Source organism: Leopardus geoffroyi, chromosome B2, assembly GCF_018350155.1.
Source record: "Leopardus geoffroyi isolate Oge1 chromosome B2, O.geoffroyi_Oge1_pat1.0, whole genome shotgun sequence".
NCBI classification, from domain to species: Eukaryota; Metazoa; Chordata; class Mammalia; order Carnivora; family Felidae; genus Leopardus; species Leopardus geoffroyi.
The window spans coordinates 97,339,346-97,356,836 of record NC_059332.1 but is presented as its reverse complement, the minus strand read 5'-3'; the positions used below and the strand labels follow the sequence as shown (position 1 = coordinate 97,356,836).

Here is a 17,491-nt window from a genome sequence, read left to right as displayed (position 1 = left end):
CGTGTACCTGTAGAGCTACCCTAACTATCACACTACCCATTTAAATTGCTAAAAGTTACATGTTTATAATTGACTTACATGTAACTGAAACTCATCCATTATGCTTAATATGTTAAGAATGGGGGGGAATCTCACACAGTAGAGAAGCTACTGTGTTGAAAGTGTGAATAAGTCATGGTAGAACATCTTTTCCACTTTCACCGTGTGCATCAAAGAGTCTAGGCACAGGTACAGTGCCATGGATTCATATTCACCAGCTTCTTAATAAATATTCTTGAATGAATCACATTTTAATCAAATAGCCTGGGAGAGGGAAGGAAAGGCATTCTCTTAGTGGAGAGGTAAAGAAGATACGCACATTCTTAAACATCTCCCGTGCTTCTTATATTACATGTGTGTTCTAGTAATGAGATCATTTCGTTAATAATTGTGATTATCACACTCAATGTGCTAGACATTCTAATATATAATTTACTTGTATTATCTCAGTCCATCTTCACAACACAGCCTGAGGTAGATGCTCCTCATTTAATAGAGAAGAAAAGCAGGGTTTTAGAGAAGTGAAATAATCCGGTCTATGTGGCTTTAAATCAGGCATTGACAAACTACTGCCTGTAGACAAGTCTGCCTCCCTGCCTGTTTTATGAATGAAGTTTTATTGGAACCCAGTCACACTTACTCTTTTCATGTTACAGTGGCAGAATCAAGTAATTGTGACTGAGACTCTGGCCCATAAGGTGCAGAAATTAATACTGCATTTTGAGTCCATTATACTGTTTTTATCCACTTTGTGCAACACACACACAGACAAATATACATATATATGTATACACACACACACACACACACACACACACACACACATACACATATATATATATATACCTATACCTATTATGGTAGTCCACTTTGGGTTAAGCAGAAGTTGAATTAATCATATACTTGTGATTTATTTATTCTGCTTATTAATGTTGTGCTTTGTAGTTTACAAGAATTTTTAGTTAACCTCAGTGTAGCATTATCAAATAATCAAATTTAATTGTCTTGTGGTTAAAATAAAATAGCAAGTACAAGTGATTTTGAATTCAAAAGACATTTTCCCTATGATAATGTTTTCAGTAAAAAGTTATTTTTCTAACTTTCTTTTGGATAATTGAGAATTTAGAATAGACTAGTGTTGTTTTGGTTAAATGAGTATTTAGACTATCCTAGAGTCTGTTTTAGCTCCAAAACATTTTTCTTTAATTTGTTTAAAGAAGATCTCTTCCCTGACCAGTTCTTAAGCAGAGGGTACTAAGACATGACTAAACAGATATTGATGAGTTCTGTACAGCAGTGCTGAGCACACTGAAGTTTGGTGCCTCCAGACTGCTGTGTCTTCTCATTGTTTTTTTTAAATACTTTTCTGTCTCCTGTCAGTTCTTCCTGCTGTCATTGTACATTCTGGTGGCAGTTTCTTTACTGAGCTCTTTTTTTATTCCTAATCTTTTCTGAGGTACAGCTAAAAATGTGCTTATTAAAATCATGTGCAGTGAAAGGTATTAGGTAGGCTCTTAGATGATCTCTTATGAGTAGTGTATTTTCATGATTTCCGATTTGGTTGCCCAAGTCCCTTCTCCTCTTACTTTCTGGCTTTTGCTTATTACTAGGTAAGATGACTAAGATTATTTGCTGGATGATCCTGTAATAGTTTATGATGTTTTATTTTATTTTATTATATCTCTTGTCATTTAAGGTTAATCAGGGGTTTTTAACACAGAGGCCCATCACTACCGTTTTTTAAGGGACTGTTTGAAACCCCCATATTACATACAGAATTCTTTTGGACAGCAGATCTATAAATGGTTAAGAATAGTTTATTCATTCAGTAAACATTTATTGAATATCTATTTTGTACCAGGCACTGTGTCTGTGCCGGAGATACTGCAGTGAACAAAACCAGAACAATACCTCTAGAATGAGACAAGGCAGACAGTTACTTCTCTAGTTCTTTCTGATAACGTCTCTTTTTTTTTTCTTTGCAGGAGAAACAAGAATGGTGGTGGCTTTATATTGCAGATAGGAAGGAACAGACGTTAATATCTATGCCATATCATGTGTGTACGCTAAAAGATACAGAAGAGGTAAGTATCCAACATTATTTCAGTTTTTACAAATGTAAGGCATCTCACCTTCATGCTGCTTCATAAAATCTTTTTTAGATTTCAGTTTATCATATTTGGCTTATTGTATTGTATTTGTTAAGGCACCTTTTATAACTGTTCTCTGGTGCCTGGGGGGAACTAATTCGAAGTTTATATAGTATTGTTAAAAGTAGGCAACTTTCTTAGTCTTAAAAGCTTGTTTTCAACTTACTTTGGGGAGTTTTCACTGTCAGTGTCTAAGAACATATGCCTTTTGTTCTGTCCAGAATTTAATGATATTTTACAAAAATTTGCAATTTTTATCTTCACTGGATTAGTGCTAAGACCTTTGATCTTAAAAATGAATGTAAGAATTGCTAATTAGATTTTTAGAGTGGAATTTTTGATTATGTAGCATTATTCATTGTTCATGACATCACTCATGTACCATCGTGATGAACATGTTTTATCCCTTGGCAACTCCTTTCTATTTTTCTTGTTTTTCTTGATTTTTTCATGTTACTTTTCTAGAAGGAAGGTTCTTTCTACCTGGACTTGGTGGACAAGAGCAAGGGTTTTTTTTTTTTTTTTTTAATTTCAAGATAGTTCTGTGATGTTGATTTTTTAAAAATTTTTTTTTTTTTTAATTTTTTTTTTTTTTCAACGTTTATTTATTTTTGGGACAGAGAGAGACAGAGCATGAACGGGGGAGGGGCAGAGAGAGAGGGAGACACAGAATCGGAAACAGGCTCCAGGCTCCGAGCCATCAGCCCAGAGCCCGACGCGGGGCTCGAACTCACAGACCGCGAGATCATGACCTGGCTGAAGTCAGACGGTTAACTGACTGCGCCACCCAGGCGCCCCTAAAAATATTTTTTTAAATGTTTATTTACTGAGAGACACAGAGTGCCGGCGGGGGAGAGGCAGATAGAGAGAAGATGACACAGAATCCGTAGCAGGCTCCAGGCTCTGAGCTCTGAGCTGATAGCATGAAACCTGATGCAGGACTTGAACCCATGAACCGTGAGATCATGACCTGAGCCAAAGTCAGCTGCTTAACTGACTAGCCACCTAGGTGCCCCTCATTTTTAATACAAAAAGTACATTTCCCCCTTTATTACCAAGTAGTAAATGTATGAAGTAGTTCGTTGTTTATTTGACAGTTAGAGCTAACTTAAGGTTATTTCTTTGATAGAGCAGTTTTATTATTTTTTAAATTTAAGTTTTACCAGAGTACCGTGAGAACAAGAGTGATCTCCTACATAAGCACAATAAGATTACTATGTTCAGGAAATTTAACATTGATATGGTATTTATCTAATATGCAGTCCATATTCAAATTTCCCTAAATACTCACTAGTGCCTGTTACAGTTTTTGTTTTGTTTTCAAATTATTTTTTTATTCTTTAGAGAGAGCATGTTCACACGTGTGGGAGGGGTCAGGGGAGAGGGGAAGAGAGAACCTTAAGCAGGCTCTGCGCTGATGCAGTGCTCAATCCCACGACCCTGGGATCGTGACCTGAGCCAAAATTGAGTGGGATGCTCAACTGACTGAGCCACCCAGACATCCCCTTTTTTTTTTTTTAATTAGTTTTTATTTTGTTTTAAAATTCAGGATCCAGTCAAGGATCGTGCATTGAATTTGGTTGTCATTCATCTTTATTCTAGAACTCTTCATTGGCCTTTTTGTTTTTATTTTTTTATTTTTTATTTTTTATTTTATTTTATTTTATTTATTTTTTTTTTTTTTAATTTTTTTTTTCAACGTTTATTTATTTTTGGGACAGAGAGAGACAGAGCATGAATGGGGGAGGGGCAGAGAGAGAGGGAGACACAGAATCGGAAACAGGCTCCAGGCTCTGAGCCATCAGCCCAGAGCCTGACGCGGGGCTCGAACTCACGGACCGCGAGATCGTGACCTGGCTCAAGTCGGACGCTTAACCGACTGCGCCACCCAGGCGCCCCAGCCTTTTTGTTTTTAAATTTTTCATGCCATCAACATTTTTAAAGAGTCCAGACAAAGTATTTTGTAGAATATCCCTCCGTTTTGTCTCATCGGTTACTCATAATTGTATTCATCTTAAATATTTTTGGTAAAAATACTACATAAGTGATGTAACCTTCTTAGTGCATCAAATTGGGGCACATTATATCAGTTTGCCCCACATTGGTGATACCATGGTTGAACATTTAGTTAAGGCTTCTCTACTGTAAAAGGTATTTTTTCTTCTAATCTTTGGGGTGCTACTTGGGCACTATGTTAATATTAATATCCTGTTCTCTTTTACCCACTCATTTTAATATAATTGATGATTCTTGACTGAATCAGTTTTTCCTAATTATACTCAGTGTAGTTTCAGTATTGTATTTCTCTTCAGAGTAATACATCTTTCAGTGTATTTGAATTGTACTTCTCTTTGTGACCATTGTTCATTTTTATTGGTCTTTTAATTTGGTTTGGGCAATTGTTGTTGTTTTAAATATTATGAAATCAACCTGTGGTGATATTTGTTGCAGATATTTCTCCCCACTTTGTTTTACTATTATGGTTGTTTTTGCTAGGCAAAAATATAAACATTTATTTACTTGGGAGTTTTTTTTGCAGTGTGATTTAGTAATTTTTTCTTTTCTGTTTTCTTGGTTTTGTGGTGACTTAGAAAGGTCAAACTATGAGATTAATTTTAAAAAAAGGATTCTCCCATGATTTTTCTAGTTTGTTTTAATATATAATCTTGCTTACAAAATCTGGATTTTGGAGATTGGAGGCAGATTGTCAAAACATCCAAATGACATCTTAATAATTTATTCTTCCTTTGTCTAAGTGGAAATGAAACTTTTTTTTTTTAAGTTGTTATTATAATCACCTAGTGCTCATCACAACAAATGCCCCTTAATACCCATCATCTGTTTCACTCATTCCCCACCCACCTCCACTCTGGTAACCATCTGTTTGTTCTCTGTAGTTAAAAAGTCAGTTTCTTGGTTTGTCTCTCTTTTTTCCCCCTTTTCTTATTTATTTTGTTCCTTATATGAGTGAAATCATATGGTATTTGTCTTTCTCTGATTGACTTACTTCACTTAGCATTATACGTTCTAGCTCCATCCATGTTATTGCAAGTGGCAAGATTTCATTCTTTTTTATGGCTAATATTCCATTGTATGTATATATCACATCTTCTTTATCCATTCATCCATTGATGGACATTTGGGCTGCTTCCATAATTAGGCTGTTGTAAATAATGCTGCTGTAAACATAGGGATGCATATATCCCTTTGAGTTAGTGTTTTTGTATTTTGGGAGTAAATATCCAGTAGTGTGATTGCTGGATTGTAGGATACTTCTGTTTTTAACTTTTTGAAGAACCTCCATACTGTTTTCCACAGTGGCTGTACCAGTTTGCATTTCTACCAACAGTGGAAGAAGGTTATGTTTTCTCCACATCCTCACCAACACCAGTTGTTTCTTACATTTTTTATTTTAGCCAGAATTCTGACAGGTGTGAGGTGATACCCCATTGTAGTTTTGATTTGTATTTCTCTGATGGTAAGTGATGATGCACATCTTTTCATGTGTCGGCCATCTGTAGGTCTTCTTGGCCAAATGTCTGTTCATGTCTTGCCCATTTTTTAATTGGATTGTTTTTTGGGTGTTGAGTTTTATAAGTTCTTTATATATTTGGATAGTAACCCTTTATTAGATTACTTGCAAATATCTTCTTTCATTCCATAGGTTGCCTTTTAGTTTTGTTGATTGTTTTCTTCACTCTGCAGAAGCTTTTTATTTTGATGGAGTCCCAATAGTTTATTTTTGCTTTTGTTTCCCTTGCTTCAGGAGACATACCTAGAAAAAAGTTGCTATAGCCAGTGTCAAAAAAGATACTACCTATGTTCTTTTCTAGGATTTTTATGGTTTCAGGCCTCACATTTAGGTCCATAACCTGTTTTGAATTTATTTTTGTGCATGGTGTAAGAAAGTGGTCCAGTTTCTTTCTTTCTTTTTTAATTTTTATTTTTCATTAAAATTTTTTTTTTAAGTTTATTTTGAGAGAGAGAGAGAGAGAGAGAGAGCATGCACACAAGTGGGGGAGGGGCAGAGAGAGAGGGAGAGAGAGAATCCCCAGCAGGCTCTGTCTGCTCTATCAGTGCAGAGCCTGACACAGGGCTCACTCTCACGAACTGTGAGATCATGACCTGAGCCGAAATCAAGAGTCAGGTGCTTAACCTACTGAGCCACCCAGGTGCCCCCAGTTTCTTTGTTTTGCAGTTGCTGTCTAGTTTTCCAAACACCATTTGTTGAAGAGACCATCTTTTTCCCACTGGATATTCTTTCCTGCTTTTTTGAAGATCAGTTGATCACATAATTGTGTGTTTATTTCTGGAGTTTCTGTTCTGTTCCATTAATCTACACGTCTGTTTTTGTGCCATTACCGTACTGCTTGATCACTATAGCTTTGTAATATAACTTGCAATCTAAAATTGTGATGCCTCCAGTTTTGCTTTTCTTTTTCAAGGTTGCTTTGGCTACTCAGGGTCTTTCTGGTTTCATATAAATTTTAGGATTATTTGTTCTAGTTCTGGAAAAATGGTGTAGGTATTTTGGTAGGGATTGCATTGAACGTGTAGACTGCTTTGGGTAGTATAGACATTTTTACAATATTTGCTCTTCCAGTCCATGAGTATGGAATGTCTTTCCATTTTTTTGTGTCATTTTCAGTTTCTTTCATTGGTGTTTTATACTTTTCAGAGTATAGGTGTATCACTTCTTTGGTTAGGTTTATTCCTAGATATCTTACCATTTTTGGTGTACTTGTAGATGGGATTGATTTCTTAATTTCTCTTTCTGCTGCTTCATTATTGGTGTATATAAATGCAACAGATTTCTGTACATTGATTTTGTGTCCTGTGACTTTACTGAGTTCGTTTATCAGTTCTAGCAGTTTTTTGGTGGAATCTTTCAGGTTTTCCATATATAGTATTATGTCATCTGCAAATACTGAAAGATTTCTTTTTTCCTTACCAATTTAGATGCCTTTTATTTTTTTTCTGTTGTCTGATTGCTGTGGCTAAGACTTCCAGTACTATGTTGAATAAAATAAGAGTCAATATCCTTGTCTTGCTCCTGACCTTAAGGGAAAGGTTCTCAGTTTTATTCCATTGAGGAGATTGTTGTGGGGTTTTTCATATATGACCTTTATTATGTTGAGGTATGTTCCTTCTACACTATTATTGAGGGTTTTTATCATGAATGGATGTTATACTTTGTCAAATGCTTTTTCTGCATCTGTTGGAATGATCGTATTCTTACCCTTTCTCTTCTTGATGTGATATATCACGTTGATTGATTTGTGAATATTGAACCACCCTTGCAACGCATGAATAAATCCCACTTGATCATGATGAATGATTTTTGTAATGTATTGCTGGATTTGGTTTGTTAGAATTTTTGCATCTATTTTCATCAGATGTATTGGTCTGTAGTTCTCTTGTTTTGTGACGTCGTTACCTGGTTTCGGTATCAGGGTAATCCTGGCTTCATAGAATGAATTTGGAAGTTTCCCTTCCTTTTCTGTATTTTGGAATAGTTTGAGAAGAATAGGTATTAAATCTTCTGTAAACACTTGGTAGGGGTGCCTGGGCAGCTTAGTCAGTTGAGCGTCTGACTCTCAATTTTGGCTCAGGTCATGGGATCAAGCCCTGCCTTAAGCTCTGCACTGAACGTGGAGCCTGCTTGAGATTCATTCTTTCTTTCTCTCTCTCTCTCTCTCTGTCTCTCTCTGTCTCTCTCTGTCTCTCTCCCTAAACATTCATTGTTTAGTAGAATGTTATTTTATTTATGGTGGTTACAGATTTTTTTTCTTGTGGTTAACTTCTTTTTTAAGTTTATTTATTTTGAGAGAGACAGAGACAGTGTGAGTTGGGGAAGGGCAGAGAGAGGGAGAGAGAGATCTAGTGCAGAGCCCATTGCAGGGCTCGAACCCACGAAACCGCAAGATCTTGACCTGAGCTGAAACCAAGAGTCAGACGTTTAACCGACTGAGCCCCCTGGGATCCCCCTTGTGGTTGACTTGTAGTTTTGTAGGTTGACTAGTGTTGTGGTCAGAAAAGATGCATGGTATGACTTTGATCTTTTTGAATTTGTTGAGGCTTGTTTTGTGACCTAATATGTGACCTGTCCTGGAGAATTTTCCATGTGTACTTGAAAAGAATGTATATTCTGCTGTTGGGGTGGAATGTTATGAATATACCTGTTAAATTTATATGGTCCAGTCTGTCATTCAAAAGCCTTTGTTTCTGGGGCGTCTGGGTGGCTCAGTTGGTTGGGTGTCTGACTTTGGCTTAGGTTATGATCTCACAGTGTGTGGGTTTGAGTCCCGCAACATGCTCTGTGCTGACAGCCCAGAGCCTGGAGCCTGCTTTGGATTCTCTGTCTCCCTCTGTCTCTGCTCCTCCCCTATTCATGCTCTGTCCCTCATAAATAAATAAACATTAAAAATAAAAATAAAAAAGGACTTTGTTTCCTTGTTGATTTTCTGTTTAGATGATCTCTCCATCGATGTAAGTGGGATGTTAAAGTCCTCTACTTTTATTGTATTATTATTGATCAGTTCCTTATGTTTGTTATTAACTAGTTTATGAATTTGGGTGCTTTCATGTTGGGTGCATACATATTTAACAATTATTATATCTTCTTGTTGGATTGTCCCTTTAATTTATAATATTATATAGTGTCCTTTTTGTCTCCTGTTCCAGTCTTTGTTTTAAAGTCTATTTTGTCTGATATCAGTATTTTTACTCTGGCTTTCTTTTGAGATTCATTTGCATGATAGATGTTTTTCCATCCCCTCACTTTCAATCTGCCAGTGTCTTTTGGTCTGAAATGAATCTCTTGTAGGCAGCATATAGATAGGTATTGTCTTTTTATCCATTCTGTCACCCTGTGTCTTTTGATTGGAGTGTTTAGTCCATTCAGAGTGATGATGATGATGGTGATGATGATGATGATTACTATTTTTTAGAGAGAGAGAGAGAAAGAGAGAGAAAGTGGGGGAGAGTGGCAGAGAGAATCTTAAGCAGGCTCCATGCTTAGCATGGAGCCAGATGCGGGGCTCATTCCCACAACTTTGGGATCATGACCTGAGCCTAAATCAAGGGTCAGACGGTCAACTGACTGAGCCACCCAGAAGCCTTGCACAGAGTAATTATTAATAGGTGTGTATTTATTGCTCTTTTATTACATGTTTGGTAGTTTCTAAAGATTTTCTCTGATCCTTTCTTTCATGGTTTGCTGGTTTTCTTTAGTGATATATTTGGATTTCTCTTTATTCTTTGCATATTTATTAATGATTTTTGATTTGTGGTTACCATTAGGTTTGTATATAACATCTTTTGCATATAGCAGCCTGTATTAAGTTGATGGTTGTTTAAGTTTGAACCCATTCTTTGTTCCTCTTCTCCCCACATTTTCGGTATATGTTATTACATTTTATATCCTTTTATTTTGTGAGTTCCTTGACTGATTTCTTTCCAGAAGTATTCAGTTTTACAGCTTTGTGTATCCTACCTTCATAGTGTCATTTTTGATCTTTTCCACTTAGAGTCCCCTTTAATATTTTTTGCAGGGCTGATTTAGTGGTCATGAACTCTTTCACTTTTTGTTTGTCTAGGAGACTCTTTATCTCTCCTGTTCTGAATGATAGCCTTACTGGATAGTGTTTCTTGGTTGCAGGTTTTCCTCGTTCAACACTTTGAATATATCATGCCACTCCTTTCTGGCTTGGAAAGTTTCTGCTGAAAAATCTGCTGATAGCCTTATGGGGTTTCCTTTGTATGTAATTGTCTTTTTTTTCTTTTTCATGCTGCTTTTAACATTCTTTTTCTTTATTACTATATTTTGCCATTTTAATTACAATATGTCTTGGTGTGGGTCTGCTTTTGTTAATTTTGTTGAGGGTTCTCTGTGCCTCCTGGATCTGACTATCTGTTTCCTTCTCAGATTAGGAAAGTTTTCAGCTATTATTTCTTCAAATAAATTCTGTCTCCTTTTTTCTGTCTTCTTCTGAGACTCCTATAATGTGAATGTTACTGCCATTTGATGTAGTCACTGAATTCGCTAGGTCTTTTCTCATTTTGTAAATCCTTTCTTTTGTTTGTTCAGCTTGATCACTTTCCATTGTTCTGTCTTCTAGGCCATTAATTCGTTCCTCTGCATCTGCCAGCCTGCTGTTCATTCCATTAGGCGTGTTTCTTATTTTATTTATTGATCCCTTTATCTCTGCTGTTAGTCCTTATCTCTGTGTTAATGGTCTCACTGAGGTCCTCTACTCTTTTCTCAAATCCAGTGAGTATCCTTATGATCACTGCTTTAAGTTCTCTATCAGGCATTACTTCTGTCTGTTTTGCTTAGATCTCCTGCTGTGGCCTTGTCCTGTTCTTTCATCTGGGAGAGATTCCTCTGTCTTCTCATTTTGTCTAAGTCCCTGTGCCTGTCTCTCTGTGTTAGGAAAGTCAGCTGTGTCTCCTGTTCTTGAGGGTAATGGCTTTATTTAGAAGAGGTCCTGTAGTGCCTTGCAGTGTAGTGTCCCTTGTTCCCCCAGGGTCTGGTGCTTCAGGGGGTGTCTCCAATGTGTGCTGTGTGTGCTTTGCTTTTTTGCAAGCCAGTTGTTTTCAGAGGGTCTCTTTGTTGGTAGGCAGTGTTTGGTCCCTAGCCTGAACGTGACTGAGTTTTAATTAGGTGTGTTCTGGTCTGCTTGTGAAATGAGTCCTTTTGCCACCGCCAAGGGAGCCAAGGCCCTGCGAAACTTGGGGCTCCGCTGTGCTGGGACTGAAGCAAGTGTGACTGGGAGGGGCAGTTGTACTGGAGTGCAGAGGGTGGGGGCTTAGTGTAAGCAAGTTAGGTAGTATTGGTGCTGCTTCCCGCAGGTGGCCCTGTGCTTATGCTGAAGAGGCGGGGAGGGAAATGGCACTGGCCAGGGATTTCTCCCTGAATGCTGTTTCTCAGCAATGCCCTGTGAGATGAGCAAATACACTCCCCACTGTGTACCCCATGCACTCTTCAGGTCACTGTTTCCACACTGTATGTCTGTGGACTGTTTGCCCTGCCTTTTCTCTAAGAGCAGCCCCGATGTCCTCCCAGTGCTCCCAGAGCCAAGTATGCTGACCTTTAAAACTCCAGGCTAAAAACCCTGCTGGTTGCAAGAACTCAAGAAATTCAGGCCCTTGTGCTCTCCAAGCCAGTTACTACGGGGATTCCTTTTCCCCATGCACTCCTCTGTGGCTAGTTTGTCTCTGTCTCTTGCCCTTCTTCACGACCCTGGCTCCCTCCCCATCACAGTAGTCATAATCCATTTCTTACCCAAACCATATCTCCGCACTTCCTTTCTTCTTTGATGTGGCCTCTTTTCTACCCTTAGTTGTGGAGTTTGTTCTGCTAGTCTTCAAGTCAATTTCTAGGGTATTTAGAATGATTTGATAGTTATCTAGTTATATTTGTGGGATGATGAGAGCATAGGGTCCTCCTACTCCCTCGGCATCTTCCTTCCCCTGGAATTGAAACTCTTAAGAGTTTGTAACTCTTTGTATATGAAGTTTATGATTTGATAGGAAATAAATATCTTCTTGACTTTTTAAAGCATTGGGCATGTTTAAAATTTGTTTTTAATTTGGGTATAGTTGACATACAATGTTATATTAGTTTCAGGTGTTTAACATAGTGATTCAACTTCTCTGTATGTTATACTATGCTCACAATGTGTGTAGCTACTGTCTACAGACCATACAGTGCTATTACAGTATTATTTACTATATTTTCTAGGCTGTACCTTCTGTTTATGTAACTTATTCATTCCATAACTGGAAACCTGTATCTCCTACTCCCCTTCACCCAGTTTGCCCATCCCCTCTTCCCTTGCCCGTCAGTTCCCTCTGGCAACCATCAGTTTCTTCTCTGTATTTATAGGTTAGATTCTGGTTTTTGTTTATTAATTTGTTTTTTAGATTCCACATATGAGTGAAAGCATATGGTATTTTCAGCATTGGGCATTTGTAAAGGAAAAACTCACTTCCCCTGTGTGTTTCTTAGTAACTCACACTATTATCACACTCACGGCACTTTTGACACCAGGTATGGGGGTTTTTCCCCACACCAAGTAATTTTCTATGACACCAGCTGAGTGTCCTGCAATTTAATTCAACACTGACTCTCTTTATCTGGAGTTGGGATCAGATATTGCATGGTAAGGGCTCAGTTCTATAAGACTGCCCCTCTCCCTCTATGTGCTTCAGATGCCACTTGCAAGTCTCAAGTTGTCATCTGTACTTCTGACCAACTGGCTATAAATTGGGGTTCTCACGAACCTCTCCTTGGGTTTGACAGTTTGCTAGAATGGCTCATAGAACTCAGGGGAACATACTTGCTAGTTTATTATAAAATAATGTAATAAAGGATACAGAGGACTATTCAAATGGAAGAGATAACATAGGACATGGTATGTGGTAAGGAGCATGGAGTTTCCATGCTCTTTTGAGCATGCACTGTTCTCCCAGCACTTCCATGTACTCACCAACTTGGCAGCTCCCTGAACACCCCCTTACTTTGAGGATTTTTATGGAGGCTTCATCAACATAGGGATGATGGATCATTAACTCAGTTTCTAGCCCCTCTCTGGAGAATGGGTGGCCATGGCTGAGGGCTCCAGACTTCTAATCATGGCTTGGTCTTTCTGGTGACCAGACCTCATCTAGGTGCTCATCAAGGGTCACCTCATTTGAACAAAACACATTACTGTTATCCAGGTAATTCTTCAGGTGTTACAAGCTCAGTGTCAGAAACCAGGGTCTGTCAGAAACAGACCAAATACTAGAACAAAAGATGTTCCTAGTGCTCTTATCACTTAGGAAATTATAGGGGTTTCGCTCTGTGCCAGGAACTGGGGGTAGAGACAAATACATGTATTTTCTATTATCTCATAGCATTTATCTTAGAAATAAGAAAATCACACAAGAATTGCCTATTTGGTGAAGCCTATGTTATTTTTACATTTCATTTATTTTCCTTTATTCCCTACTTCATTTCTTCAAGTTGTCAAGGTGTGATGGTTAATACAGAACTTGGTTGCTTTAAATGTTTTCTTGAATTGCAGAGATACAAGTTAACCTCATCAGTCCTGCCTAATTTGGTTTCTTTTTTACATAGTATATATAATAAATGACATAAATATATATATGTATTTGTTGGGGTTCCAACTTTTGTAATGTTTGTTAGGGCTCCCTATGTCATCTGAGTAAATAAACCTGCCCATTAAACGCTCTTATCTAGGAACTTTAAGAATGAGTTGTTGTTTCTTTCGTTTCTCAAATACGGATTTTAAGTGCTGTTTTTTGTTTTTTTGTTTTTTTTTTTTTCTAGGTAGAACTGAAGTTTCCTGCACCAGGCAAGCCTGGAAATTATCAGTATACAGTGTTTCTGAGATCAGACTCCTATATGGGTTTGGATCAGATTAAACCCCTGAAGGTAATAATAGTGACTCTTCAATAAATACGGTTTCCTGTTTGAATAAGTGCTTTATATACTAGGGAAGCATTTCTAGTTTTGAAATGTAGAGTAACAGAGGGAAAAAGATGTCATCTTATACTTTATATATGATATTCTTGATGGCCTGCTCTTTCCATAATTAACTTAAGTTGTTGAGTTAAAGGAGTATAATACTTTAGAACCTTGAAAATGAATTATTAGAAGGATTTAGAATGTTAACTATAAATTACTTAAGAGATACTCTTAATATGCTTTTATATGCTATAACTTTATAGGGCCTCACCAGCTGGGTTCTTTTTTTTTTTTTTTTTTTTAAGAAAAGCACATGTATTTTCCCACAGGTTCTTTTGGAGTGTTTATTAATTTCTAAAACTAATTTGTTTTTTTATCAGAGTATATACTTTGTGTAAGTATCATTTGAAGCACATTCCTGTCAGTGTTTACCAGTTTCCCTTGAGGTTTTTATAAAAGGCATTCTTTTGTGTAAAAGCTGTATTGAAGTATTACTGCTCTGTGTGCTGGGAGTCCCAAAGTATAGGGAGCTGGTAAAGGCATGCCTGTTTTTCTCCCACGAGGATATCCTATTTCTTTCCATTGTCTACAGAATTTTATTTCAGGAAGCTGGAGGCTGCAAAAGTCACACTTGAGGTTTTCTTCCCTCAGCAGACTTCTTGAGACATACCTTGTTGTTGCTCAAGATTGAGTCACAATTATTAATCTTCCATGCTACAGAGTAAATAGTGTAGTTTCTGTAAAATTAAAATGTCAAATTGTATTAGAAATTTAATGACATTTGCATGTTAGTAGATTGCCTTTTTATTTCTGGGATGAATGTCTGTTATAAGCAAATACGTTAAATTTAGAGTTAGAACCATAAAATCTATTTCTTTATAATTGTTGAAGTCAAAGAAAATCTTTTATCATATATTTCTTCACTATGCCTCCCAAATTTCTCATGTCTGCATTTAATTCTTCTTTATAGTTGGAAGTTCACGAGGCTAAGCCTGTACCGGAAAATCACCCACAGTGGGATACAGCAATAGAGGGGGATGAAGACCAGGAAGACAGCGAGGGCTTTGAAGATAGCTTTGAGGAAGAGGAAGAAGAGGAGGAAGATGATGACTAAGCAGTACTATGACTGGACCACAATATTTGCACATACTTGCAAATTTTTGCTGTTTCGGAAGTGTATAATAAACCAGAAACAGTGCAGAACTGCTGTTGAGGGAGGTATTAGTTCTTTACTCGAAATGGGTGCATAATACAACTGGGCAGTGGTGGTGCCTTGGTGCAGGCCGAAACGCTTAAGGCTTGTTAGAGCCTTTCACGTATGAATGGGATGGTGCATTTATTTCATCTGCAAACGATAATAAACCCTTTTGTTATAACTGTCCAGAAGTGTGGGCTATGTATTATCTGATCATTTTATGGTCCCAGTAAAAGTAAAGGTACATGAAAACCAATCTATAAGTGAGCAACTTTTCCTTGTTTAGCTTTAGTTTGTAGCAAACATTAGAGGATGATAAACACCACACATACGTTTTAAGTAACATCTGCTCAAGTTTTAATCTTTTGATAAGCTCTATCATTCATTTTATTGACATTTTGCAGTGATACAAGACTATTTATAACAGCTCTATTCATAGCTTTAAACTTTTTATTTTTATCTATCTTGGTCATAAGTTGGCATTCTGTCACATTCCACATAATACAGAGGGCTACATTTGGGGATTTTCCTTTTCTTAATTGCCCAGAGTTATTAGGTTATAAAAATGGCTTTTAATGGCTTAAAACATTTTTAAGCCTCTATTTTAGCAGATCAGTGCAGGATCTAATTCTTTTTATAAACTATAGGTCTAAAAATGAGTGTGGGACCATATGTTCTCTGATGTTGGTGACTCATGTTATTAAGCCTTTTTTAAAAGGTTCACTATAAAAGCTAAAATACGTTCTTAGCTTTTAATCTACCTGACTCAGAAGCCTTTTAAGGAAAAAAAATAGATAACATGCAGTGGAGGCATTTTTTTGTATTCATTTTGGACTCCTGTCAATAAAATAGAAGTTTGACTCATTTTACATTTGTAACGGTGTGTCTTTTTACCCCCAGAGAAAGCATATAATAGGATAATCCATTCTTTTATTTTTCAACTAAAATTTAATAATGTCCATTACTGCTCAAGTGGTCACTGTGTCTGTATGGCATAGAAAACCGTGTGAGTGGGAGGAGTTTCCCCCTCACACATTGCAACCCCGAAGGATAGTGCTTATAGAGAGTAGAAATGTATACATGATGAATCACTGAGGTAAGATGAATTATTTTTATTACTAGTTACTGAGGAAGCATATGTCTGTAATATTACAGGACTGATTGTAATAATCCCTCTCCTATCAAAATCTCCATAGGCCAAAGTATGGTTGGAATACTGATTTGTGACCTTACTGATTTAAAAGGTTGCCACTTCCCATTCAGAATTACCACTGGTGTTTTGTTATTGCAGTAGTTGGAAATAAAATGTGAAAATTACCAAAAACATGAATGGTTTTCATGGTTCTAAATTTAGGATGTAATATTTTCTACAGTATGTTCAAAGCGATTTCTCCATTGGAAACTCCATCACCTGTTTTTCTCTTTAAAGGTGTTAGACCCTTCCTTGGCAGGCAGAAGTGCCACTGAGGAGTTGTTTCTCTTCGCAAGTAGAGGGTTTAATTTTTGAGTTAGGTTTTGCCGGGAAGGTGAGACTGTCAGGTGAGACAGCTGCTGGTCACCTAAGTGTGGTAGAAGGCAGTGAGCCCTGCCCGTAGCATCAAGCAAAAGGAGTTGTTCAAGAAAACGTGTGAACGAACCAGTGTGTAATGTACACATGTCCTGGTTTTCTTAAAAGATAATTTTCAAGAAAGTATTTCTATTCTAGTAGCCATTTTGTCTTACAGAGGCTTTCTGTGTTTAGAGAGGATGATTTCACAGCCTAGTAACTCACCATAGTACTTAAAAAAACAGCATCACCTTGACCTTAGAAAATGCCACTGGTCTGTTTTCCTTTGCCCTCTGGGTGACCTATATGTACTTCCCAACCAAGTAAGTACATTATCCTCTAATAAGTACTTTAGGTAAAAAAAAAAAACCCTCCATATTGCAATAGTGAAAGAACTGAGCCTTCGGTTTATGGTTCTCGTCTCTTCAGCAAATCTCTAAACTCCATATCCTGTCTTCTCCTGATCAAGGTTTGATAACTGACCCTGGTTTGCATTAATCTAATGGAAACTCTTGTGTAGTTTCAGTTTTGTTTTCATCAAGAAACTATTTTGTCAACAGAATAATCGAGCATACAGATGAAAACTGTGTACACAAAGTGAAACGTTATTTATGAAATTTATTTAAATTGTGTAGTATTTTTATTTCTCTAAATCGGCGAAGTACCTATTAGAAGATAACTCTTCCATGAGGAGACCACACTTGAAAGTCTAGCAGTTGTAAAGTTTAGTGTTATAAAACTTGATTGAGGCCCCATGGTGTTTGTCATGTGTATATCCCAATCTCAAAAGTCAGATGTTCATGTCCTTTCTACAAAGTTTTTAAGTTTTCATGAAGAACTTTTTAAAATTAAGGAGCACTTTGTGTGGGGTAATACCCTTACATTTCTCCCAGCTTGCACTAAGGGGTGGAGAAGGACAAGCCTGGCTTGCTGTTTTACTCTGCTGCATGGCGGGAAGCTCAGACCTTGGGTGGAAGCAATGTGGGTTGCGGGATGCCAAAGGACTGACTGATGGGGAAAAGATGTGGGAGGATGTTGAGGAATGTAATGAAACTCTCTGAGTGTATTGCTGACCATGATGTCTA

General features: G+C 37.3%; 1 protein-coding gene across 1 annotated transcript in view; it reads left to right on the top strand.

The window, feature by feature from the left end:
• SEC63 (SEC63 homolog, protein translocation regulator) overlaps positions 1-15,724 on the top strand; it is a 76,105-nt gene extending 60,381 nt beyond the window's left edge. Inside the window, exons 19-21 of the mRNA XM_045499200.1 lie at positions 2,025-2,123; positions 13,528-13,632; positions 14,636-15,724. Of these exons, the coding sequence (XP_045355156.1) occupies positions 2,025-2,123; positions 13,528-13,632; positions 14,636-14,779 (348 nt within the window). The 3' untranslated portion in view covers positions 14,780-15,724. The remainder of the gene's footprint in view (positions 1-2,024; positions 2,124-13,527; positions 13,633-14,635) is intronic.
• The last annotated feature ends 1,767 nt before the right edge of the window (positions 15,725-17,491 follow it).